The sequence below is a fragment of the Eptesicus fuscus genome, chromosome 13 (assembly GCF_027574615.1).
Source record: "Eptesicus fuscus isolate TK198812 chromosome 13, DD_ASM_mEF_20220401, whole genome shotgun sequence".
NCBI lineage: Eukaryota > Metazoa > Chordata > Mammalia > Chiroptera > Vespertilionidae > Eptesicus > Eptesicus fuscus.
Genome location: NC_072485.1, coordinates 44,497,371 through 44,523,609, shown reverse-complemented (window position 1 = coordinate 44,523,609; position 26,239 = coordinate 44,497,371). Strand labels below are relative to the sequence as shown.

At 39.8% G+C, this 26,239-nt stretch overlaps 1 protein-coding gene across 1 annotated transcript; it reads left to right on the top strand.

The window, feature by feature from the left end:
- Positions 1-8,389: 8,389 nt before the first annotated feature.
- Positions 8,390-9,370, top strand: LOC103302832 (olfactory receptor 52L1). Its single transcript, XM_008159890.3, has one exon. It carries the CDS (start codon positions 8,423-8,425, stop codon positions 9,368-9,370), a length of 948 nt encoding a protein of 315 aa, XP_008158112.2. The 5' UTR covers positions 8,390-8,422.
- The last annotated feature ends 16,869 nt before the right edge of the window (positions 9,371-26,239 follow it).

Genomic DNA, 26,239 nt, shown 5'->3' with positions numbered 1-26,239 from the left:
TTCAAACCTTACCCGCCCTCCCCCCCCGAAGATTTTTATAACTAGATCAGTCACTTGTTTTCTGAACTGAGAGCTCTGTGTATATTTATTGCTCATCATAATTTATAATTATATATGTAATGATCGGTTGAAAGATCTCTGTCTTCCATTTCTACTAGATGGTGAGATATATTCTTAGTCTGCTATCTGGCACATGACAGGCTCTCAATAAATGCTTATTCAGTAAATAAATCTCATTATTTAATAGACTGTGTCATTTTAGCATATTTCCTCATCAGTCACATTGACATATGTGTGTTTTGAAAACATGAATATGTAAATGTCCAAAGTGTAACACAGTAGGCACTCAATAAATTTTTATTGAAGAAATGAAATAATTTGTCACAAAATTACCTTTGCTATCGCAATCACTATTAACACTCTTGTCTTCACTGCTGCCATCATGACTAACACCACTTTCGCTTAGTCTTTTTAAATGGTGTAATTTCAACTGGTGGGGTTTTGGATGCTGTGCAGATACAGTAGAGGCCATGGTTACTCTTACAATGAAGACTCATTGCTTTGTGTGAACATAGAACAAACAGAGAAGTAGCACTTGCCTTCCTTTTCATTCTTTGTTTGCTTCCCCTTTCTTCATGATTTTCTTCCTTGTCCTGAGTATTTATCAGGTTCTCAGCATGACAATGAAATGAAGTTGAAAATATAGAAATTATGATGAAATGTGATAGTGCTGTGGTAGAGATTGGGTCCAAATCCTAGAGGACTAGTTCTCAACAGGAGGTAATGGGCAGGAATGGGACATGAGTCGGGTCAGATTGAAGGGATAGTATAAACGATCAGGGCTTAGAAGACAATGGGCCTGGGTTGAGTGGGTAGGAGGTGGGTCTGGGCTATATTTTTCCCTGAGCAGCTCCTGCTCTATGCTATACTCTATTGTCCCATTTTCCTCTGTTAAATATTAGTAGTAAGAGGATAGCTCTTCAAAGAAAAGGAAAAAGTGGACACTCCTCACCAACTTTTGTCTGTGCTTCACGGGCAGCGAAGTTGAAGTGGAAGAAAAATCTGCAGGAGAGGGGTAGCAATGATAGGATTGCAGAGGAAGATTCCTCAGCAGGTGGAGGATGAGTGGTGGTTTCCATTGAAGGGCTTAGAGGTTTCTAGGTGCTTTTGGCCAAACTAGTTTTGAACAATGTTAGTCTGAATATATCTATTAGCATAAAACCTTCATGACGTGAGTCGCTCTTGTTGTTCAGCTCTTACTCCATGGTATCATGAAACCTTGACAAGAAAATGCTGCACATAAACTCTCATTTAATGCCCACAAATGCAAATGAAGCTGATGTTCTCATTATTTATAGTTTTTTTCCTCTCATGAAAATCTTATACTTTCTACTAACTGGGGACCATTTATTTTATTGCACCTCTTCTACCTCTGTTTTAGTAGTAAGTTCACTGCTTTGTTCCCAAATGAAATTTTCAATTTTTTTTTTCTTATAAAACAGACCAGCAAACAAACAAACACAGACTGGTGCTTTTGAGGTTCATGTCATTCATATATTTTATCTACTACCTCTCCCACTTATGGAAATATCTCCTGGTTGTTCTCTTTCATTAAATGATAACTTGGTCAGTATCTTGTACCGTAATTTTTGGCCACCTGTGATCCTGGTGGGAACTTCAGTATCTCATTGATTTTTTTTTTTTAATTCTTGATTTTTTTTCCCCTAAAGATCCCTTCCTCATACCCATTCCCAAGGCATTTCCTTTAACCTCTTGAGAGATCACTGTATTTGTTTCCAACAGTTCTCCCAGCATCTGTGCTTCACTCTTTTCTATCCGTACACCCAGCATGACCTTTGACAATGAAATTCTGATTGTGTCTCACTCTTCCACTTAAAATCTTCACAACTTTCCTTTGCCCTTTCACCTGACCTACAATGTGCATGCTAAGGTTTCTGCTTACACTCCAGGCTCAGTTCCTGGTACTGCAATCCCACATTTCACTATTCTATCAGGTCTTTGACAATGTCAAGTTCCCTTCCCTGCAGCATCAGGGATTTTGTATCTACAGCATACTCCCACATCTCTCTTCATTTTTAACCTATTCTTCTATCACTAACTTAAATGAAGGAGGACTTTCATGAACTCCCCAGACTGAGAAGGTTTTTCTTTTATGTGCTTTATCACACTGTAGTTTTAATTTATGACACTTATAACTGTTATTAGGTATCAGTGATTACATACTTAACATATATCATGCCATGAGTTATGATGACAACGGACATTTGTCATATTGATTGTTTTTTCTGACATTTAGCAGAGTACATAGATTTTCTAGATATTTAATATCCATTGAATGAAAAAGGAGGCTTCCCACAATCTGTGAATGAAATACTTGTTGAATAGATGAATAAATAGACTGTGCATTTGAAACACTATTCCAAAGGAGAAATGTGACCACGAGGGTGAACTGGCAGCTGCTTTATCAGGGATAAGACTAAGGGAAAGATTTCCTTGCTTATGGGAAAGTAGTACTTAGCTCATCTCTTTGGGAACTCGCTGGGATGAATAGTCTGAGAGTCTATATTCACCCCTTATTTGCTATGGTACACTGGACTTGATGTCCATAGACCTGCCACAATTCACCAGAAGAAAAGCAGAGAGCTCAATTAACCTGAGACAAGTGTCATTTATTTTAGGTTGGATTCTCTAGAAATAGACTCTGAAGCAGATATTTTCATGCAAGAAGCTTATTATGAAGTAGACTTGGGAATGACACCTGTCAAAAGTGGGGAAAACAGGATGGACCAGAGAGAGAAGTTAAACTATGATCCCATTTCCCGAGTCTGAGCTGATTATAGGGTATGTTCTTGAGGGGAATGGGTTTTCAGTGTTGTTTTATATAGAAGAAAGAGGGTCAGGTCTTTGTATTCTTACATAGAACAGTCAGTGATTGAGAGCTACACTCAGAAAGGAAAAGTTCTTTAGTGGATTCTGGGTTAAATGTGTTCATTTCTCCATCTGCTGTGAGCGTTGGCTACTAAAAGCTCATAATTGAGTCACTCTCCCTTGTACAAATAGAGCTGCATTATCCAAGACTAAAGAACTTTTTTGGAAGAAAGAAATAAAACTGTCATTATTTGCACATCATGCTACTGCATAGAGAGAACCCTAAAGACTCCACAAAAAAACTACTAGAACTGATCAATGAATTCAGTAAAGTAGCAGGATACAAAATAAGTATCCAAAATCAGTTGCATTTTTATATACCAATAATGACCTCTCAGAAAGGGAAACCAAAACAACAACAACAACAACAAGCAATCCTATTCACAATTGCTTCAAAAAGAATAAAATACATAGGAATAAATTTAACCAAGGATGTAAAAGACCTATACTTAGAAAATTGTAAGACATTGAAGAAATAAACTGAAAAGGATACAAATAATTGGAAGCATATAGTGTGCTTATGGATAAGAAGAATTAACATCATTAAAATATCCATACTACCTAAAGCAATCTATAGACTTAATGCAATTACCATCAAAATACCAATGGTACATTTCACAAAACTAGAACAAATATTCCAAAAATTTATATGGAACCATAAAAAACCCATAGCCATAGCAATAGTGAGAAAGAAGAACAAAGTTGGAGGAATTATGCTACCTGATATCAAACTATAATACAAAGCCATAGTAATCAAAACAGCTTGGTACTCACATAAAAACAGACATATAGATCAATGGAACAGAATAGAGAGCCCCAACATAAATTCACACCTTTATGGTCAATTAATATGTGACAAAGGAGGCAAGAACATACAATGGAGGAAAGACAGTCTATTCAATACATGGTGTTGGGAAAATTGGAAAGATACGTGCAAAAATAATTGATATTAGACCTCCTTCTTACACCATACATAAGAATACATTCAAAATGGATTAAAGACTTAAATGTTAAACTCGAAACTATAAAAATCCTAGAAGAAAACACAGGCAGTAAAATCTCGTAGCAATATTTTTTCTGATATATAGCCTTGGGCAAGGGAAACAAAAGAAAAAATAAACAAATGGGACTACATCAAACTAAAAAGTTTTGCACAGCAAAGGAAACCATCAACAAAATGAAAAGACAACCCACTGAATGGGAGAACACATTTGCCAATGATACAGCTGATAAAGGGTTCATATCTAAAATTTATAAAGAACTAATAAAACCCAACACCCCAAACAGCAAACAATCCAGTCAAGAAATGGGCAAAGGACCTGAATAGACACTTCTCCAAACAGGACATACAGTTGACCAATAGACATATGAAAAGATGCTCAATGTCACTAATCTTCAGAGAAAAGCAAATTAAAACCATGAAGAGATATCACCTCACACCTGTCAGAATGGTTATCATCAATAAATCAACAAACAACAAGTGCTGGCGAGGATGTGGAGAAAGGGAAACCCTCCTGCACTGTTGGTGGTAATGCAGATTGATGCAGTTACTGTGGAAAATAGTATGGCATTTTCTAAAAAAAAATTAAAAATGGAACTGCTTTATGTTCCAAAGATTCCACTTCTGGGAATATATCCAAAGAAACCTGAAACAATATGCTCATTGCAGTGTTATTTACAATAGCCAAGATTTGCAAGCAGCCCAAGTGTCTATCAGTAGATGAGTGGATAAAATAGCTGTAGTACATTTACACAATGGAATACTACTTGGCCATAAAACAGAAGAAACCACTGGACCTTTTGCTATAGCATGGATGAACCTGGAAAGTATTATGCTAAGTGAAATAAGCCAGTCAGAGAAAGAAAAATACCATATGATTTAACTTATATGTGGTATCTAATGAACAAGATAAACTAATAAACAATAAAAAAAAGCACGTTTTGGGTCTGAATTTGACCTGCAAGAATGAGGAATATGGGCTTATAAAGCAATGTGAATTTTTCTAGCTCACTGAGCATGAGGTTTCCTAACAAAGCCATCAGGATGTACAGGCTTAAGGGTGATGACCAACACTGGACAAATGTGGGCCTCTTGGGCAGGTGCACATGCCATTCCCTGCTCTGCCTATCTGCCCAATTATCCATCCCTGGAGCAGTAGACTTAGCTCTGTGCATCTCCAGCCAATCTGCAGGCTATGTCCATGTATGTATGAGTGTCCTCTGGGATCCACTAATGGTAATAACATCTCGCCTGCCCAGTCCTTTGTTCACAGTCACCAGCGCTGCCTTGGGGAAGTATCAAGAATAAACTTGCCTTTCAGAGTGAAGATGACAGAACCAGCTAAAAGTTCATTATGAGATTTCAGGTGGGAAAATGAAGTCAGGTTTGGGGCTTATGGTTTTAGGGAAGACTACTGATGGCTCCCTTCTTCTGCTTATCTTATAGCCCTTGTGATAGAAGTTATTTCTTGGTTGGCTATTATGGCTCCAAGTCTTCCAATACCTATGATCTGACACCTCTTAGTAGTCTTGTCTCAGAGTAGCTGCTCTCCCTAGGTCTGACTCCTCAAAACAAACTCTCGATGGTCCATTCCCCTTAGCTTCTGCCCTTAAGATCACATATTATTGCAAGATAACTTGTGTGTTTCTGCATCTCCCTGTTACCACTGATATCAAGTCCATGACACTGTTAAGAAGGGGATTAAGGAGAAAGGGTCAGGTAATAGCCAATAGAGGAGTTTCCCTGCCTGCAGTGACAGAAGTGATCAGCGGTGACCACAGGAGACCCTAATTTCTGACACATACCCAGGATTTGGTGATGATCTTTAGGCAGAGAGATTTAATAGGGTTCCTTTTCCATAAGGCACCCAGAATTTCACTTCAGCTGAGAAGAATTGAGGAATTAGTCCATTCCTCTGGGACATCCCCCTGTCTGCTACATCCTTCCCATCCTGTAAGTTCAATGTGTTTTATCAAGTTCCCTCGATTCCTGGTTGTTTTATATACTCACCTATTTATTTAAAAATGTAATCATACAGTTATTAATTTATTCAGCAAACACTACCAATACCAATTAGATTCCAGCACTTCTGGAACTTGCCTTGTGACCACTGCCATAAGCTAGGCACAGTCCCAGTTCTTCAAGGATGGACAGGTTTTCAACTCAAGGTAATCAGTGCAATGACAGGCTGGTTAAGAGTTTTGATACTGCATTACAGAATTGGGGGACAGCTTTATAGATGACAGCTCACTTGAACTGAATTGACATGAATAAGTAGGAAGGCCCAATATCAGTTCTTTGCTAATTGTACGTTGCATTCTGGTCAGAGAGCTAAATATACGTATCTTCACTTTTATGTTCCTGGTAATAAAGTCCCTTCTGCTTTCTTCTAAGAATAACAGAGGGACCTCTTGTTTACTTCAGCAGTTAATGCTTATTAAGCAGCTCTAGGCTTTCCCTCTAGACTCACAAAACACGCAGCACAGGGATCTCTGCTGCTCCCTCCTCCCACTGCAGCATGGCTTCATTCTTCACTGCTCTGCTGACAGGTCCTCTCTCAAAGCGATGAGTGGCCTTCCACAGATGCTCAGCTGTTCTCTGACTTCTCAGCTGGAAAATGAGAAGTGGCCTGAAACTTGTAGTAGAAGGGAGTGATTAAGAAAGAGAATTAACTTTCTCACTGCATAGAATGTTAAGCACTTGAAATGTGACTTTTTAAAGATTATGAGATTCTCCTGGGCTGGGGGTGAGATCTCAATAAAACTATGTCACTGTTACTTGAAGCTAATAGGGGTTTTGAATCTGGAAGGAAAATAAAGGCTGGAAGATATATGCCTACCAGAGATTTCAGACTTTTTAGGTGTATGTGTATAGGTTTGATGACACTATTGTAGTCATTATTGATTTATTAAAAAAGACAATTGAAGTGGTCTATTCATGCATAATTCACCAGAACTGAGTCATTTCTGACTCTTTTTATAAAAACATATATATATATATATATACACCCCACTCCATCCCTCAGGTAACAAATATAATTATTGCAGACTGTGCCCAGCTTTTAAGACAAGCACACACAAATATATCTAGTTTCAAGTGTTTTTTTGTTTCAGTGCCCAGGAGATGACTCACATGGAGAAAGTTAATCAGAGCACCTATTTAATTAGTACTCTTTGTTAATATAGGGGTGTAAAAACCACTGAATTAGCATCACCCCATGACGAGACAGACAGCAAAAGTTTGAAACAGAGAAGCAGACTCATGGAAACAAGGAGAGAAGGAAAGAGGCCAGTGATCTCAAAGTCAATGATCTTTTATTATTAATGTTAATAACAATAGCTATATTGACATAAGAGACTTTATATAAGATAACTCTTGAAGATCTTGTATGCCAGTCTTAACTGTATATTTTTTCATGGATTAAACTCACTAAAGAATTTTAACTTCAGATGTGACATGATGACATCGCATTTCAGGAAAAACCCTCTGACTTCAGGGTGGAGAGTGATTGACAAGGGTATAATAGCAAAGGCAGGGAGATGTAAGGAAACTATCCAGGTGACAGGAGTTGGGAGTGTGAACTTGGTAGTGGCATTGGGGGTTAAGAAAAAGAAGTAGATATAAGAGGGGTTAAAAATAAATTCAACAGGAACTGGTGAATAGATGAAAGTGATGAGAGATATAAATGAGTAAGGATAGTTTCACATTTCTACATTAGGTTGGATAGGTAGATAGTGATTTAATTCACAAAAAGATGGACAAAAGGGAGGTAGAGCAGATTCGGTCTTGAATATATTGAGTTTGTGATATAGCTGTTTAGAAAGCACATGAAAAAATGGATTTGTGTTTCAGAAAGCTATTTAGCTTAGATACATAGACATGGAAGAAATTAAAGTATTTAAATAGTTAAAACCACGTAAAAGGATGAACTCAATCAGATATAATGTACAGAATCTGGAAAAAAGGGGAAGATGGAATCCTGGAATGAACAACATATAATGGATAGGTAGATGGAGAAGGTGCTGAGACTGGGGATACAGAAGAAACAATTGTAGAGTGCTATGCAATGAAACTGAGGGAAACATTTGGGGACTAACAGATTGATTTATAGTGTTCAGTAATGCCAAGAGTTAACACAGAAAATCCCTTGAGTAGACAGTTCCAAATTACAAGTAATTGAATGGCAGACTTTAAACATGTCTCTAAAAGCAGCATATGCTTACTTATGTTTGTACATGAAATGAGACCTATGCTAATTCAGACATGAGGATGTCTCATCTTTAAAAAAATTATCTCAAGAAAAGGAAATGTTCTTCCTTGTATCTTTATTCCCTTTATTCCCTTGTGTTGCAGTTTAAGCCTCTTTATTCTTCTTATGAAGATGGCAGCCAGGTCTGGACCAGGTGATAACCCACCAGCAATGGAGAAATCACGATTTTGGTTTCTTTTGTCTCTCCCCTTTCTGAGCCATTCATGATGACCCTTAGTAATTCCAGCTGGAGTCTTCTCCATCCTTCTTTTTTCCTAATTGGCATCCCAGGTTTAGAGGAAAGCCAGCACTGGATAGCATTGCCACTGTGTGTCCTTTACCTCTTTGCTCTCGTGGGCAATGTCACCATCCTCTTCATCATCTGGACTGAACCATGCTTGCACCAGCCTATGTACATCTTTCTGGCTATGCTAGCTGGCATTGACCTGGTCCTGGCCTCCTCCACTGCACCCAAAATGCTCACAGTGCTCCTGGTTGATGCCCATGAGATTGGGTATACTGTTTGCCTGATACAGATGTTCTTCATTCATGCGTTCTCTTCTATGGAATCAGGTGTACTTGTGGCCATGGCTCTTGATCGCTATGTAGCCATATGTCACCCTCTGCACCATTCCACCATCTTGCATCCAGGGGTCATAGGGCGCATTGGAATGGCAGTGCTGCTGCGGGGATTAGTCCTCCTCCTCCCCTTCCCTATCCTTTTGGGGAGACTTACCTTCTGCCAGACCACTGTCATAGGCCATGCGTATTGTGAACATATGGCTGTGGTAAAACTTGCTTGCTCAGAAACCACAGTGAATCGAGCCTATGGGTTGGCAGTGGCACTGCTTGTGGTTGGACTAGATGTCCTGGCGATTGGTTTTTCCTATGCCCTCATCCTCCAGGCAGTGGTAAAGTTACCAGGGGTTGAGGCCCGATTAAAGGCCTTTAGTACATGTGGGTCTCATATTTGTGTCATCCTGGTCTTCTATGTTCCTGGAATGTTTTCTTTCCTCACTCACCGTTTTGGCCACCATGTGCCCCATCATGTTCATGTTCTTCTGGCCACGCTCTACCTCCTTGTGCCCCCTGCACTCAATCCAGTTGTCTATGGGGTGAAGACTGCGCAGATCCGCCAGCGAGTACTCAGGGTGTTCTACATAAAAGAGTAGATATTAATACATTTATTCTTTTTCAGAGGCTCCTGCCAAAGGCACTGCCCATGGATGTTCCAGGCTATATAGGTGGAGGCCATTCCACAGTGAGAAGTCCTTCTAGTCCTATTAGTCTCATAACAAAGTAGTCATGAGCACTTGGTTCCACAGGTGATTGAGATGTATCCAAATAGCTGGATTTGTGAATATTTCCTCCATTCATTTTTCCTCCTGATCCCAACATTTCCCTACTCCTTGTGATGGAGAAACTGGTAGATAGGATAAATTGACTCTGGATATGATATTTTTTTGACTGTGCAATATCACACAGAATGCAGAATGTGTGGTTTTAGAATGTCCTCAAACCCTAAAATTGCTGTGAGCTCTAGGTCACTGGACTTCTGTGTGGTAAGGGCCCTCTCTAAGCATTTGAAATGCCCATAGTGTGAGAAATATACTATAACAGGTTCTAAGAATAAAACGTTATAATCCCTAGTTTAAAAAAAGTAAAATAAGCCTGTATTTAAAATTCATTGTATTTTAATTTATTTATATATTTGCCTAGAATAAAGAGAGAATAAGACCAGGTATTGAGTATATGTGTGTTTTATAAATGTTAATTTAACAAAGTAAAAGTAACCATTACATGGTTATCTAATAACTATAAAATGTATTAGAATCTAGTGTTGGTTAACACAGCTTTATTAACAAACTAGGGGCCAAGTGCACGACTTTGTGCACCTCGAAGGAACTGTGGGCTGTGAAGTTGCTATGGGCACAGGGGCAGGTCTCAGCACATCATCCGTGCCCCTCCTGGCCCCTCCCACATGGCCACTGGTTCCCTCTCTGCTGGAAGTCCTGCTCCTGCCACTGCCACTCCCACACGCTGACAGCATCAGCCCCGCTCACACCCACTGACTGTGCTGCACAATTGGGGCTGGCGCCAGCAGCAGGTGCGAGCAGAGCTGGCGCAGTCAGTGAGTGTGAGCGCGGCTGCTGCTCTGATCACCCCTCGGGAGCAGGGGGAGGTGGAGAAGCCTTGAGGGGCAATCGGGACCAGTAGCCGCTGTTTGCACCCGCTGACAGCACTGAGTGATTGGGGCCAGTGCCAGGAGCCAGTAGTGGATGCAAGTGGGACCAGCATCAGAAGCAGGTGTGAGTGCCAGGTGGGACCACGGCATGCGAGAGCAAAGAATTTTCAGTAACCACCAGAGGTTCACCTCAATGACAGTGACCAGCACCCCACCTTGGTCTGGTACCCCCGCTCACCTGCTCCACCATCCTGCCGCTGCTGACACTGGCCATGTTCTGTGCTCTGCCATCTGCTGCCAACACCCGCCATGTTCTGTGCACGCCCCCTGGTGGTCAGCACACGTCATAGTGACCGGTTGTTTGGTTGTTTGGTTGTTCTGCTGTTCGGTCTATTTGCATATTAGCATTTTTATATATATATATATATATATATATATATATATATATATATATGAAAATAGTTATGCCATCTGAAAAATGAATTTCTCTTTCTGAAATGTGGATTATGAGTGAGGTCAATTAGGCTTCTCATTTCTGTTCACAGCAACTGGCTAAAAACCTATAAGAGGATTGTCACAATTGGTGTATTGCCTCCTGTTTGTTGGTTATTGCCCTAAGATTTGTCTTAACTCTTTTGTGTGCCTTAAAAAGAACACTTTTAAAAAAAAATCCTCTCCTGAGGATATTTTCCCATTGATTTTTAGAGAGAGTGGAAGAGAGAGGGAAAGACAGAGAGAAATATCAATGTGAGAGAAACACACCGATTGGTTGTCGCCTGCACATGCCCTGACCAGGGCCTGGGTCTGGGAGGAGCCTGTAACCAAGGTACATGCACTTTACCAGAATTGAACGTGGGACCCTTTGGTCCACAGGCCAATGCTCTATCCACTGAGCAAAACTGGCTAGGGCAAGAACCCATTTTTATTTGTTCAGTCCTGGAAGAAGTCAAGTCACTGCTACCTTTAGGTAGGAAGCTCAAGTGAGGAGAGGATCCTATTTTGGGATTCAATAGTGCTAGAAGGGGTGGAGTGGATGGTTAGTGTTTTCAATTTCTCCTTTCTTTGTAAACTTTATTCCCAATAAATAGTTGTCTGTTACAGAGATTGAGAATTAAATCTTTAATTTGGTTGGCACACGTGGATGAAATAGAAATGAGTGATGTGGGTTGTTCTTTGCAGGAGGAATTACACATTGCCATCACCTTGGTTCTAGGTCTGGGACTTAAACTCTGGTAAGTTGTCCTGGGGAAGCCCAGGCTATGGTGTATCACACCCATTGGAAAGCAACTTCCTTGAGTCTAGAGGTACTTGGTTTTGCTAGGTTATAAAATGAAGCAGTTCTCTCTTTCCACTTAAACCACTGATTAAAGCTTGGGACAGGGATAGTATGATGGAGTCTAAAGCAGTTTCCTTCTATCATGAGATGGAATTATGAGCTGAAGATGGCAGGATGACACTTCAGAAGAACCTGTGTTCCTGAGGCTGTATGGGCCACCAACCCTAACTTAAACCTGAGACAGAAGTAAACTTGTACCTGGTTTAAGACACCATATAGGGGATGGCAAAAGTAGGCTTACAGTTGTGAGTATGCAAAACAGAGTTTAGTCTTGTATTATTATTAGAATCATAACTTGCATGTCTTTGTCCATAAAACTATAAACCTATCTTGGCCCATCCCTGTATTTTTGGGAATCTTTGTTGCAGCTGAGTAACCTTATAGCCTAGCAAGTATATGTTTATCATCTTAGATCTTCCACATGGGATATGTATTCTGCCTGATGTATGCTTTTTAAAATTTCCTTTTGAAAAGGTTTGTAGTTTTTATCTAAAAATTTCTTTATGTTACTCTCATTCAAATTTATTATCAGAAGATTGCATCATTTTCTTATTGTTTTATTTTCTGTGTCTGATGTACATCTTCTATTTCATTATATTTGTGTTTATTTTTCTGTTTTCCTTGGTCATCCATGCTAAACATTTATTAATATTATATAAAAACATTAAAACATTTAAATATCTAAACTGGGGGGTAGGGGAGGCCAGGGGAAGGTCATTGGGAAAAAAAAGAAGACATATGTACTACTATGTGTAATACTTTAAACAATAAAATAAAATTTTAAAAAATAAAATAAACTTAAAAATATCTAAACTATATAGTTATTCAGTTAAATGTTAGCATTGGCTCTTTGGATTAACATTTTCTTGTTTTTACTGCTGGCTAATATTACTTTATGATTCTACCACCTCAAATTTCCATTAAAGAGGCCATTTAAAAATATTATTACATATTTTATAAATATATCTTTTCTCCTTGCACTCTTCTCTCTAATGGATTAGCCTTTCTGCTTGTTTGGGGGGGAGGGTGTCTTTCTTTTTCATTCTATTTTCCTCAAATATATATAGATTCTGACTCTTATCTATTTGTTCATATATGAGAATTAATTGGTTTGGGTACTTGGGGTGAGTTTCTTCAGAGGCTCTGAAGGGCACAGCTTCTGTGCCAAGATTGCAGGACTCTGTATGTCATTGTGCAGAGATTTGCTGACAGGTAGAATTCCCTGCAGGCTGTCAAGAGGAAAATGAAGAGGCGAGCTGTGTTCTCTCTCTTTTGCTAAAAAAGAAAAGATTTTATGCTTGGAACCAGAGATGCTACAGTATGTTTTGTGGAGCTGGCATTGCATGTTTTTTCTCTATTTCTAACCTGGAGAACCAACCCTATCTTGGAATTGACTCTAATTCTCTCTATTTGGTCTCACTGCAATGACAGGGTGTGGAGATACAGAAGCACCTCCTTCATTTTATATAGGGAGCTGATTTCCTTGTTGCTGAGTATGAAACTGACCCAGCTTCTCTGGCAATACAAGAACAATTACCTTCTCGATTTGCTAATGGATTGCTCTCCATTTCTGTTATCTTTTCTATTGATTGATTCTAAGCGTAGAGTATCCCCTGGATCTCTTCACAGTAACACATTCCATTACATAGCACTTCTTCCTCAGGTACAGTTGAAGCTCTAGCTCTGCTCTTCAGGCCATGACTATTGTTTTTGTGTGAACCTGTTGCTGTCCATAGGCATCTTCTCTGTAGACCCTCATCAGAGTCAGGAAGAACTAAGCAGAGGCACAGAACTCAGAGAGATTATCACCTTTTCCTGATTATGACTGTTCAAGCTTCTTTTACAAATAAGGGTCGTGGTGTTCCGCTGGGTACCTTGCCAGGTGGTTTTGCCTACCAGGGGTTTGGAAAAGGTAACACTGACATTTCAAGGGCATGTTATCCTAGATGCATAAGAACAATGGACAGGGTGGGCTTAAGGTAAAGATTGACCTTTGATAAGGAAGCTATGGGCCTGGGATATGATTGATTACCTGCCATGACTTGCCCAGTTAGGAATTTATGATCAGACCATCCTGTGTGGTTACTTTTGGTCACTGTGCTTGTCGGGCCTGCCATGTAGCCTGTTGAGCTTGTCAGGCTTATTATATAGTCTCTTGTTTTTTTGTTCATAGGTAGTAAGAAATTTAGGGCTCAGGCTCATCCAATTATCAAACCCAAAGATTAGACATAATTTTTATTTGCAAAATTCTGTAGTGTGAAAGCAAGGACCACTCTGTTAAGAAATCCTTAAACATTGGTTTTGGTGAGTAGATCCCACAATTATTAAAGGCATTTGGAATGTAAGAGCAATGATCTTCTTTGGTTTTTGAAATGTCCCTTGACTGTAAATTATAAACACTGGATGAAAAGGTATATATTATATGGTGTTAGGGTGTAACAAAAGTTAGGGAAAGGTGGAAGCCTGGGGAGCTGCTTAATTCCTTCAATTGCAAAGGGCACAGAAAGGTGATTAGGAAGTATTTTAAAGGAATTTCTTTGAAGAATGAGCAGAACTTGATTTTCATTTGAATGTGTGAGAGGGAGAGAACTATGACTATATTTTCATGCTAACACTCTGTGGGTTTGTTTGTCATCCACAGTATTTGACAACTCAAGAAGTTTTGGCATAAAGTTCTCTTCTTATGGGTGAAGACAGAGATTGGTTTCCCAGAACTAAACATAATTAACCTAGAGGCCTGATCATGCAGCTGTCCTTGCTTAACCCTGTGAAAATCCCCAGAGTTACATGTTCTTCCATGAGACACTCATATTCATTCTAAATATACATTCTAATATCTCCACACACAAGGAAGAAAATTTTGATAGACTCTTCACTTAAAAATAAACCTAATTACCATCTTCATCTTGAATATCCTGGAGCAGTCACATCTCACTTGATTTCCCATTTCAGTACAACACCTTTCTTCCTCCATCCTAAAGTTTATTTTCTTCAAATTCCTTAGATATATTTTGGAGTTCCTAAATCACTCTGACCTCAGGTTCCCCCAGAGGCATATTTCCTCTTACTGAAGAAGAGAGAACTGCATAAAAGATAATCCCAAAGATCTTCAGAGGGGCTTTCTTGGGTATTCAGCATAGTATGGACTGGTGCATGCATGTGCAAAATTATCCACAAATATTTGAGGAAACAAAAATAAAAACAATAAATCACATAATCACATAAGGAGCTCTGGGATGGCCCTTTCCAGAGTTGCCTAATTTGTAGCATTTGGGTTAGGCCTCTTTTCCGTCTTATGAGCTAGGCTTTGAATAGCGTTTGCCTTGGGAAGGAAACAACTTTGGAGGAGGCAGCTCCCTTTTGCAGAGGACAATGTGCCAAGAGGAACACAGTTGAATGCCCTATCAATGTAAAATAGAAATTCCTGGCCAACACAATAAGTCATAAAAGAAAGGAGAGTTTTAGAGATCAGAATAAAAATGGTTAAACTATCATTGTTTTCATATGATATGATCATACAAAATAAACAGATTTTAAAAATTAGTTAGATGTTCAGTAAGATGTTCAGGTATAATATAAACTTTAAAAAGCAATAGTTCTCTTTATACCAGCAAAAGTTACCTAAAAATATTAGAAATTAATATGCCATTCACAGTAGGAAAAAATTTCTTAATATGTAGAAGTTGGCATCATAACAAACACACAAGACCTTTAAGGATACTACTTTAAAATTATGCTTAAAATATTTAAGTGAAGAGCTGCTTAAATGCAGAGATAAACCCTATACATGAAAAAGACATGTGAACATTTCAAAGATGTCAGTTCTCCCTAAATTAATTGATAAATTCAATGAATTTCAAGAAACTTTCCATCAAGATCTTCAGGGACGTTTGTTATAGTTATTCTAAAATGTATATGGAAGGTGAAAGTTTCACCAAATGGAGGAGAGTTTTTAAAAAGATTAGAGTCACACCATACCAGATAATAAAACATACTACAAACTCATCCTAATAAAAGAGAAACATGCAAATTGACTGTACCTCCGCTACACCACAAGCCCACCAGCCAATCAGGAGCGAGTATGCAAATTAACCCAGTCAAGATGGCGGTGGCCATGGAGCTGGAGCAAGCAGGAGGCTTGAGTTGCCCCCAGTGATGGAGGAAGCCAAGCTTCCCCCTCCCTGGCCTGCCCTGGCCTCCACTCAAAGCTACAAAGTTTCAATTATAGAAGATAAATAAATCCCAGATACCTGCTTCCAGCCTATGCTTGGGTCGCTGGGGTGTGTGGCTGGCCTGCAAACCACCACAGGCCCCTTGCCCAGGCAGCCCCATGCCCCAAGGGAACCCCCACCCTGTTCCGGGACACCCTTCAGGGCAAACCAGTCAGTCCCCACCCATGCACAGGCCTCTGGCCTATCTAATAAAAGAGTAATATGCAAATTGACTGTCACTCCAACACAAGATGGCTGTCCCCATGTGGTCAAAGATGGCTGCCTCCATGTGGACACAAGATAGCTGCCACAAGATGGCCAGCAGGGGAGGGCAGTTGGGAGGGACCCAGCTTGCAAGGGAGGGCAGTTGGGGGCGATCAAGCCTGCATGGAAGGGCAGTTGGGGGGACCCAGGCCTTCAGGGGAGAGCAGTTGAGGGGGACCAGGCCTGCAGGGCAGGGCAGTTGGCGGGGGGGACCAGGCCTGCAGGGGAGGGCAGTTTGGAGCAAGTAGGCCTTCAGGGGAGGGCAGTTAGGGGTGACCAGGCTGGCAGGGGAGCAGTTAGGCATCAATCAGGCTGGCAGGGGAGTGGTTAGGGGGTTATCAGGCTGGCAGGCAGAAGTGGTTAGGGGCAATCAGGAAGGCAGGCAGGCGAGCAGTTGGGAGCCAGCAGTCCTGGATTGTGAGAGGGATGTTCAACTGCCCATTTAGGCCCTATCTTACTATGATCAGGCCTAAACAGGTAGTTGGACATCCCTGGAGGGGTCCCAGATTGGAGAGGGTGCAGGCTGGGCTGAGGGACACCCCCCCCCATGCACGAATTTCATGCACCGGGCCTCTAATAGTATATAAAATGGAGATGTTTTCATGACTTATGGTTAAGTCATGAAACCATAAAAATCCTGGAAGAAACCATAGGCAGGAAAACTCAGACATCTCTCATAGTAATATGTTTGCAGATACCAGGTATGTCTCCTAGGGCAAAGAGAACTAAGGAGAAAATAAACAAATAGGACTACATCAAAATGAAAAGCTTCTGCACAGCAAAAGAAATGATCAACAAAACAACAAGAAAGCCCACTGCATGGGAGAACATATTTACCAATGAAACATCTGATAAAGGGTTAATATCCAAAAGATATAAGGAACTCATACAACTTAACAAAAGGAAGACAAATATCCAATTAAAAAATGGGCAAAGGACCTAAATAGACATTTTTCCAAAGTGGACATACAGATAGCCAAGAGACATATGAAAAAAATGATCATCAGAGAGATGCAAATTAAAATGACAATGAGATATCACCTCACACCTGACAGAATGGCTATCACCAACAAATCAACAAATGACAAGTGCTGGCAAGGATGTGGAGAAAAGGCAACACTAGTTCACTGCTAATGGGAATGCAGACTGGTACAGCCATTATGTAAAACAGTATGGCGTTTCCCCTCCAAATTAAATATGGAACTGCCATTTGACCCAGTGATTCCACTTCTAGGAATATATCCTAAGAAATCTGAAACACCAATCAGAAAGAAGGTATGCACCCCTATATTCATAGCAGTGCAATTTACAATATCTAAGATCTGGAAACAGTCCAAATCCCCATCAGTAGATGAGCAGATAAAAAAGCTGTGGTACATTTACACCATGGAATACTATACAGCAGTAAAAAAGAAGTATCCCTTAACCTTTGATACAGCATGGAGGGACCTGGAGAGTATTATGCTAAGCGAAATAAGCCAGTCAGAGAAAGACAAGTATCACATGATCTCACTTATATATGAAATCTGATAAACAAAATAAACTGATGAACAAAATAGATCCAGAGACATAGGAACATGGAACAGACTGTGGAATCTCAGAGGGAAGGTGAGGGAAGAGATCAACTAAAGTACTTGTAAACAGCCTAGCCAGCACAGCTCAATGGTTGTGCATTGACCTATGTACCAGGAGGTCACAGTTTGACTTCCAGTCAGGACACATGCCTGAGTTGTGGGCTCAATCACCAGGGTGGAAGGGGGTTGCAGGAGGTAGCCGATCAATGATTCTCTCTCATCATCAATGTTTCTATCTCTCTCCCTCTCCCTTCCTCTCTAAAATCAATAAAAATATATTAAAAAAAGAACTTGTATGCATCTATGCATAAGCCATGGATACAGACAATAGGATGGTGAAGGCCTGGGGCGGGGGACAGAGGTGGGCTAGAAGGGGGTCAATGAGGGGAGAAAGGAGGCATATGTAATACTTTTAACAATAAAGATTAAAAAATAAAATGGAGGTGCTTAGCATAAAGGCCTGGGACATAATAAAGATTTTATAACAGATAAATGCATAGAAATTAAATGATATGGGATCATATAATTTACTTATATACATAGCTCCATCGAAGCAATGGACTGCTACAATTACACAATCCCAATCTTGATATATATGTAGAAAAACATAGATGAAAAATGCTTAACAGATTGTTTATACCAGATATTTCTGATGGGTGACATTTTGCTGGACTTCAAATGATAATATCATATAATTTGACTGTTAGCATGTCAATGTATTATTTTATAATCAAAGGAAAAATTAAAAACTTTTGTTCAATGGGCTGTTTTGTTCAGGATGAAAATTCAAAGGATAAGTATTAGACTGATGAGAAAAACACATCCGTGTTTATGAGAAGAAAACCGATGAATTCAGGTACACCTTTAAAGGTCACCAGTTAGGAACTCCAGGAGAAACAAAAATAAGGATGGAAAGAGTAGGAACTACAAAGCAGTCCTTTCACTCGTTATTGGCTTGATTGTAGCAATCCTTTTGAAATTTCAGTTTTGGCCAACCGTCTGTTTCGGGGCTATCTTCACAGCCCTATTGCTTTCCAGGTGCACTACTCCCAGCACAAGTGAATGGAGCTGTGTTACCAAGTTCCCAGCAGAAAGGCTCCTGTCCAGCTTGTTCACTGAGTTGTTATCTCTTTGTTCTTTTCCTTGTATCTATTACGGATGGGACCAACCCCACCCCCACCCGTGCAATATAAAAGGACAGGAAGCTCCAGCGAGGCAGCAGACTGCTACAATTACATCAATCCCAAACACATCTATAAAAGGGCACCAGGAGAATGTTTCTGCCCATTTTCTAATGTAAGGTAGCTTTCAGGCAGTGACATCTGCAGGTGGATCAGATGAGACAAAGAAATTAAATAGATTATTACCTAACAAAAAAAATTCATATATCAAATGATTCCTCTGTTAAACATATTTTTTTGTCTGAGTCCTTTCAGATTTAAGTAATTATAGTTTATGTATCTCCTCCTATAATTATTAATTCATTTATATACATTTATTTTTCATTAGAATGTCATTTGCATGCAATAAAAGTTCCATTGCTGGGAAAACTGGAATTGTATGAATAATTAGTTCAGCCTGTTCTCAAAATTTAACTTGTCTTGTTGAAACTCCCATTTTTTGACTTATCTAATTTTTGTGGTTGATCTACTTGTAAAATTTAGATTTGAAACATACTAATTTCTGACTCACATTTTCAACTATCCTTAGTACAGTCACAATTGTTGGACAGCAAGACTACAAAACCACTGATAGAATCCATTCTACACTCATTCATTTCTCTCGTCCTAACTTTATTCCTTTCTAGCTTAGATTCTATAATGCATTATTTAATTCTCTTGGAAACAATCTAACCTTCTTTGTTCTCTCCCTCCATTGTAGTTGCTGGAAAAAACCCAAACTCTATTCAAATCTAAAAGACCGTTTCCTCTGTGAAAGTTTGAAAGTTGCTAGAAAAATTCCCTTACATAAATTTATTGATTTTACATTAAATTTATTATCACATGTAAACTCAACAATACCCAGAAATCTTGCTGTCTGATACCATTCTAGTAAATAGGCTCAGATTCACCAAATTCTTTAAGACAGAATCCCAAGAATCATATTTGATTTCTACATAGAATACCTCATTTCTAATTCATCACTTTATCTACTTGATAATTCTTCCAAAATATGTTCATTCCAATTTATTTCCTCCACCACCAGTCTGGTTCAGGCTACTACCCTCCCTTGCCTGGATCATGTACTAGTCTTCTGATTGGCTTCTCTGCTTCTACTCTTGTTTTCCCTTCAATTTATACCTCTCTTCATTAAAGCCTTTTGATCTACCTTATCTAAAGTGTTGCTCCTGCCCTAACCGGTTTGGCTCAGTAGATAGCGTGTCAGCCTGCAGACTGAAGGGTCCCAGGTTTGATTCCAGTCAAGGGAATGTACCTTGGTTGTGGGCACATACCCAGTAGGGAGTGTTCAGGAGGCAACTGAATTGATGTTTCTAACTCTTTATCCCTCTCCCTCTGCCTTCCTCTCTGTAAAAAGTCAATAAAATATATTTTAAAAAAAAGTGTTGCTCCTATGGTAATGCCCTATGATAGCACATGACAGGATTCTGTACATTTTCTTATGTATGGTTATTAAAGCTGCATATATTTGTTCTATAATTTTATCTCCATGTTTAAAAGAATACAATTTAAAGTTATGTAAAATTAGATAATATATGAACACGATTCAGTTAGTATTATTGATTGATTGATTGATTAAGGTATTACATATGTGTCCATATCCCCCTATTACCCCCCCACCCCACTCCCATACATGCTCTCACCCCCCTGCTGTCTCTGTCCATTGGTTATACTTATATACATGCATACAAATCTTTTTGTTGATCTCTCCCCCTACTCCCACTCCCCCTACCTTCCAGTTAGTATTACTTTTGATTGCATGTAGTAGAATATCCAAATAATAATGGCTTAAGCAAAAAATTTTTTCTTTCCATGTAAAAGAGTTTCAGAGATGAACATTCAGGGCTGGAACTGGAGCTTCACCAGTGTCTGTTTTTCTACTTTATTATGCTAAGAATCTGACTTTCAATCTCAAAGTTGCTGAATGTTTAAGGTGGTTGTTAGAAATTCAGGCATGCCTGTTCCATGAGGAAAGAATGAAGACAAATGGCTTTCATTTCTCAGCTGTGTTAGTCCACATTAAAGGTTCTTCTTGGAAACCCCACCAAGTGACATCTACTAACATTTGGAATCTGTATTTTGGCAGTATATGTGGGTAACCAAAGAAAACCATGGTTTTTGTTACTAAGAAAGAATGGGGGGTATTAAAACAACTATCAATTTTAACATACTATCTTATTCCTATCTTCCACGCACACATTTGTCTTACTTGTATAGGTTTCTTATGTATCCTTCCAGAGATAACTTGATTATATATGAAATATCCTATATAATAAAAGGCTAATATGCAAATTGTCCCCTCGGAAGTTTGACTGCTTGCTATGAAGTGTGCTGACCACCAGGGGTGGCACAGAACGAAGGAAGGCCTCAACTGGTAGCCAGCAGTCAGGGGAAGGAAGGCCCCGATCGGCCCGGATCACCAGCCAAGCCTAGGGAGGGACCAGGCCTCTAGTATATGATAAAGATATATTAATTTATATGTATTTGTCTATTAGCATTACAAAATTATTTTGTGTAACATTCTATGTACTGTTTTGCCTCTTGTTTATTTGCTAATCAATATATCTTTGAAATTCTTCTGATAAGTACATTTAGAGATGCCTATTTTCTTTTGACAACCACATACTTAGAATGAGCCCTTGCAAGGGTGAGGACCACATTTGCCTCATTCACCAGTATACACAGCAGTAAGTAGTTAGTTAGTATTTGTTTAATGGATGGGGCACACAAATAGCAAATGCCAGAGTAAGATTCTAATATGCTTGTGATTGGAATGATTTTATTTCCATGGTCTTATGTACAACCTTGATGTGTTAAATTGTATTGAACTTTTTGCATTCTTTAGAAGATAAATGTATTTATTGGTTTAAAAAATGATAGCGATTTGCCACGCGCCCCTGGGTCCGGGTGAGGCCACGCGTCCCTGGATCCGGGTGAGGCCACGCGCCCCTGGGTCTGGGAGAGGCCACGCGCCCCTCGACCCAGGTGTGGCTGGGTCCCTGAGCCCGGGTGAGGCCACGCGCCCCTGGGTCAGGGTGAGACCACGCGCCACTGGACCCGGATGAGGCTGGGTCCCTGGGCCTGGGTGAGGCCATGTGCCCCTGGGTCCGGGTGAGGCCTCGTGCACCGAGGCCCGGGTGAGGCCACGTGCCCCTGGGTCTGGGAGAGGCCAAGCGTCCCTGGGTCTGGGTGAGACCATGTGTCCCTAGATCCGGGTGAGGCCACGTGCCCCTTAGTCCGGGTGAAGCCGTGCCCCTGGGTCCGGCCGAGACCAAACCAGAGGGAGTCGGACCTCCGTTACCACCATTTGTCCACCATCCAGAGCTGAGGGGTCAGTGCTGACATGTACACATAAGGAACTGGTGGACATTGAAATTGGGTCTCAAAAGAACTGTTGGTCCAGAAAGAAACTCACTACAGACTGATTCATTTGCCTGTCAGCATAACCATTATTGCTCGTCTCACATTCAGTTCTTATAAGTATATATCTAGTGACATATGATCTCGCTCATCTAGGGGAAATGATGAACAACATAGACTGAGGAACAAGAACAGAACCAGAAACAAGGAGGCATCGATCGGACTATCGGGCCTCAGAGGGAGGATAGGGGAGGGTGGGGGGAGGGGGAGAGTTCAACCAAAGGACTTGTGTGCATGCATATGAGCCTATCCAACGGTTAAGTTCAACAGGGGGTTGGGGCATGCGTGGGGAGGGGGGTGGGATGGGAATGGGGGGATGAGGACAAATATGTGACACCTTAATCAATAAAGAAATTAAAAAAAAATGATAGCGATTTGCTGAACTCAATTTGCTAGGATTTTCTTTCGTATAGCAATACCTACAGTCACATTCCTCGGTCTAGTGGAGACTGTAGAGAAGAGTCATTAAAAAACAGACATTGGAATCCGACATGTGGTAACCAAGGTGTGTGTGACTTTGGCTATCATCTCTCTATCTGTCCCCTACACAGTGGGGATAATAGTTTATTTTTTATTTTAAATTTTATTTATTTATTTATTTAAAAAATATTGTTGAAAGTATTGGGGATAATAGTTTCTACTCTGAAGAGTTGCTCATTTAAGCGAGATGAGTCAATGAAAAAAAATACATATAAAAAACTTGAATAGTTTTGGTCATTCAGAAAGCACTCAAAACATTGGAGCTATTATTGTAATAAAGGATCTTGATTTTTAGTCTCTTCCTACATTTTCATTCATGTTTGTGTTTCAGATTTATGCACCAGGTCCCTGACTTCTGGATTCTAGACAAATTCTTATTTCAATTTCAAACCACTCCATCCTTTATATTGCAACTCCTTACATGCAGGAGCACCATAAGTCAGAGTTCCCAAAGGACTCAGCTCCTCATCCCCCAAGTCTCTGCTTCCTAAGCCACCTTTTCCCATCGGGGTCTAAGAAGGTGGGGCAGAAGAGGAATAAGGATTTCATAAACCTCTCAAGATTTATTTATCCAAGTCCCAGCATGGTTACCACTGCAGATGATACATCATCACGGACTCATCTTTTACATCTTCTGTAAGTTCCAGGGTCAAGGGAGGGTATTACAGGCTATATTGGATCTATATAGGAAGAGTGATAAGTCAGGCAGGGGTCCTTTTCTAATAGGTAAGCTCCAAAAAACAGGGAGAAAAGGCAACGAGGAGGTCGAAGGAGGGGTATAGTGACTCTGGATGTATCAGCATCCAAAAATCCTGTAAGATGCCTTCTACTTTCTTTTTCCCCTCTGCATTCCTTGCTTGGTTAGGAGACTTAGTGCAAGGAGAGAAATGGGCTTCATCTTTTCTGACCAGGAAAGAATGGAGGTCTATACATTCTACAATGGATATAGTGTATAAGATGATGCATTTAGTATATCACTGGACACCTGCATCTGAATTCAGAAAAAAATATTAATGAAGAAGCTTCCACTCAACAGCAGCTTAAACTGGAGAGAAAAATTTTTCTTAAGATGGATAGAAAGCTCTCATTCATATTTCACCAAACTCAGTTTTCCTCTGATTCCTCCTCTCTCCTTTTGCTTTTTTCTCCAGTTCCTCATTCATATATTTAAAAATTATCACAATACCCCTCCAAAAGGAATCCATGCTTTGTATCATCCTGTAACATGATTACCAGTATGTCTCAGTTTGACAAGGAATTTCTTAATACATAGTGTCCTGAATTGGATAGAATACTCCAGGTGAACTAACCAGAACAGAGTTGAGAAAGATTCTCAACTACTTTTCTCTTGACACTGTACTTCTATGAAATAAATTAATACCTAGAGTACACTTAAAAGAGTGGCTGGTATATCCTGGACAATGGATATATCAGCTGATTTTGTCAATCCAGTTTTAGAGTCCCTGCATTAACTTTTACTCTATGTACCACATTATCAGTCAATGTTCATGAATGCACTTCCACATGTCAGAACATCTAGGAATCTGTTCCCTTTTCCTTCTCTCCTATTTCAGATTTTCTTATGTCTGCCTTCCTTCCTTCTCTTCTCCAATGTTAAACAGTAAAGAAATGGAATTTAATAGACATGGAGCTAAAGTGATAATGCTGGCTGGCTGAAGGCAAATGTCCTGGGCTAATAAACTTCAGGTAATAGAGGTTGGCCTTTCCACAAGTAAATGGCCAAAATATGATGACTGGAAGCAGGTACACAGGAGAATTGATTAGCAAGTGGCCTTTGAGAAGGGGCATAAGAGTTATGAAGATTATATGAAACAACACTAGAAAAGGACAAAGTGCTCAGAAGGGCGTTCAGCAGGAAATAGGATATGAGGAAATAGGATATGGGAAGCTATGGGTCAAGGAGGATGCAGGGAGAGGAGATTTTGTATGGAGAAGTTGGTAATTATTTGGACTGAAAGAAATTTGAGAAAGTTCTTACCAAAATAATTGGGGACCATAGAGTTGTTTTGTGTTTTTATTAGGGCAAGGGCAAAAGACTTATGTCAGAGCCCTATCCCAGGTTTTTACCATCAACAAGGACAGGCTCTTGAGGATCACCTGCATGCAGCAGCATGGGTAAGCCCCCAAGTTCCAACACACATTTTGTGCCATTCCCTGACCCTTGAAGCTCACCACACAAGCCCACAGGGACCATCATTAGTAGTATTGAGTAGAACTTCTTTTCCCTGACTCAGTGTCCTTTTCAGCACACTGAAACTCTGGTTAATTCTCTCCTCTTACATTCTCTTCTTGAAATTTCCCATCAAGATAAAACACCAAGGCACAGTAATTCAAAGTATTTTTCAATGGACTTTTATTAAGAATCTCTGAGATATTAGAGAACATTAGGGTGTATAAATGGAAAAGTGCACTTTAGTTGTCCTTACATATAGGGGTATAGGGAGAGGTACAAAAGCTATGTGTTAAGGGTTACAAAGAAAATTATAGCAATAATAGAACTTGCTTACTTAATGGACTAACTACTCCAATGATCTTACTTTCCTTCTGAATTTTATACTTTCCTTAAACAAATAAGCATGAAGCAGTATGTTTCCTTTTTGTCTTGCTTTTTACTTTACTTACAAGCTTGAGATGAGGCTCTTTAGCTACATAGTCAACCCTCCCTATTTACACTTCTTCAACTGCCTTCATTCTGGTTTCTACTGTCACCAGTCCAATGAAGTCCAGGTTACTAATGACAACCTTTTAATAAAATTTAATAGCTCTTCAGCCCTGACTGGGTGGCTAAGTTGGTTGAAGCATTGTCTTGTACACCGAAAGGTTGGTGGTTCTATTTCTGGTCAGGGCACATACCTAGGTTGTGGGTTGGGGAGCATATGGGAGGCAACCAATCAATGTTTCTCTCTCATATTGATCTCTCTCTCTCTCTCTCTCTCTCTCTCTCTCTCTTGCTCTTTCTCTCTCTCTAAAAAAATCAATAAAAACATATCCTTGGGTGAGGATTTAAAAAAAGATTATTAGCTATTCTTATTCTCATGTTATCCCGAGTGTCTGCTTAACTGAAAAGTTGGTCATTCCCTCCTAGTAATTTCCTCCTCAATTTTTCTAGGTCACCTTATTCTTCTAATTTTCTTCATGCTTTTCTAGACTCTATTTATGTCTCTCTGTTTCTCTTTTTTGAAATCTTTTTAAGTTGCTGTTTTCTAGGATTTCAATCTCAGCCTTATGATTTTCTGACTCCATCAGCCATGTACCGATGCTCTTTCAATTTTTACCTTAAACCAGGATCCTACTAATCTGTTCAAATTCTTCATTTCTGACAGCCCAAGATAAATTTCTACGTGGAGATTATAAACATCTCAGCTTTGACAT

Excerpts from the sequence above, each read along its gene's own strand:
- LOC103302832 (XM_008159890.3), top strand. The coding sequence starts at position 8,423 with ATGATGACCCTTAGTAATTCCAGCTGGAGTCTTCTCCATCCTTCTTTT.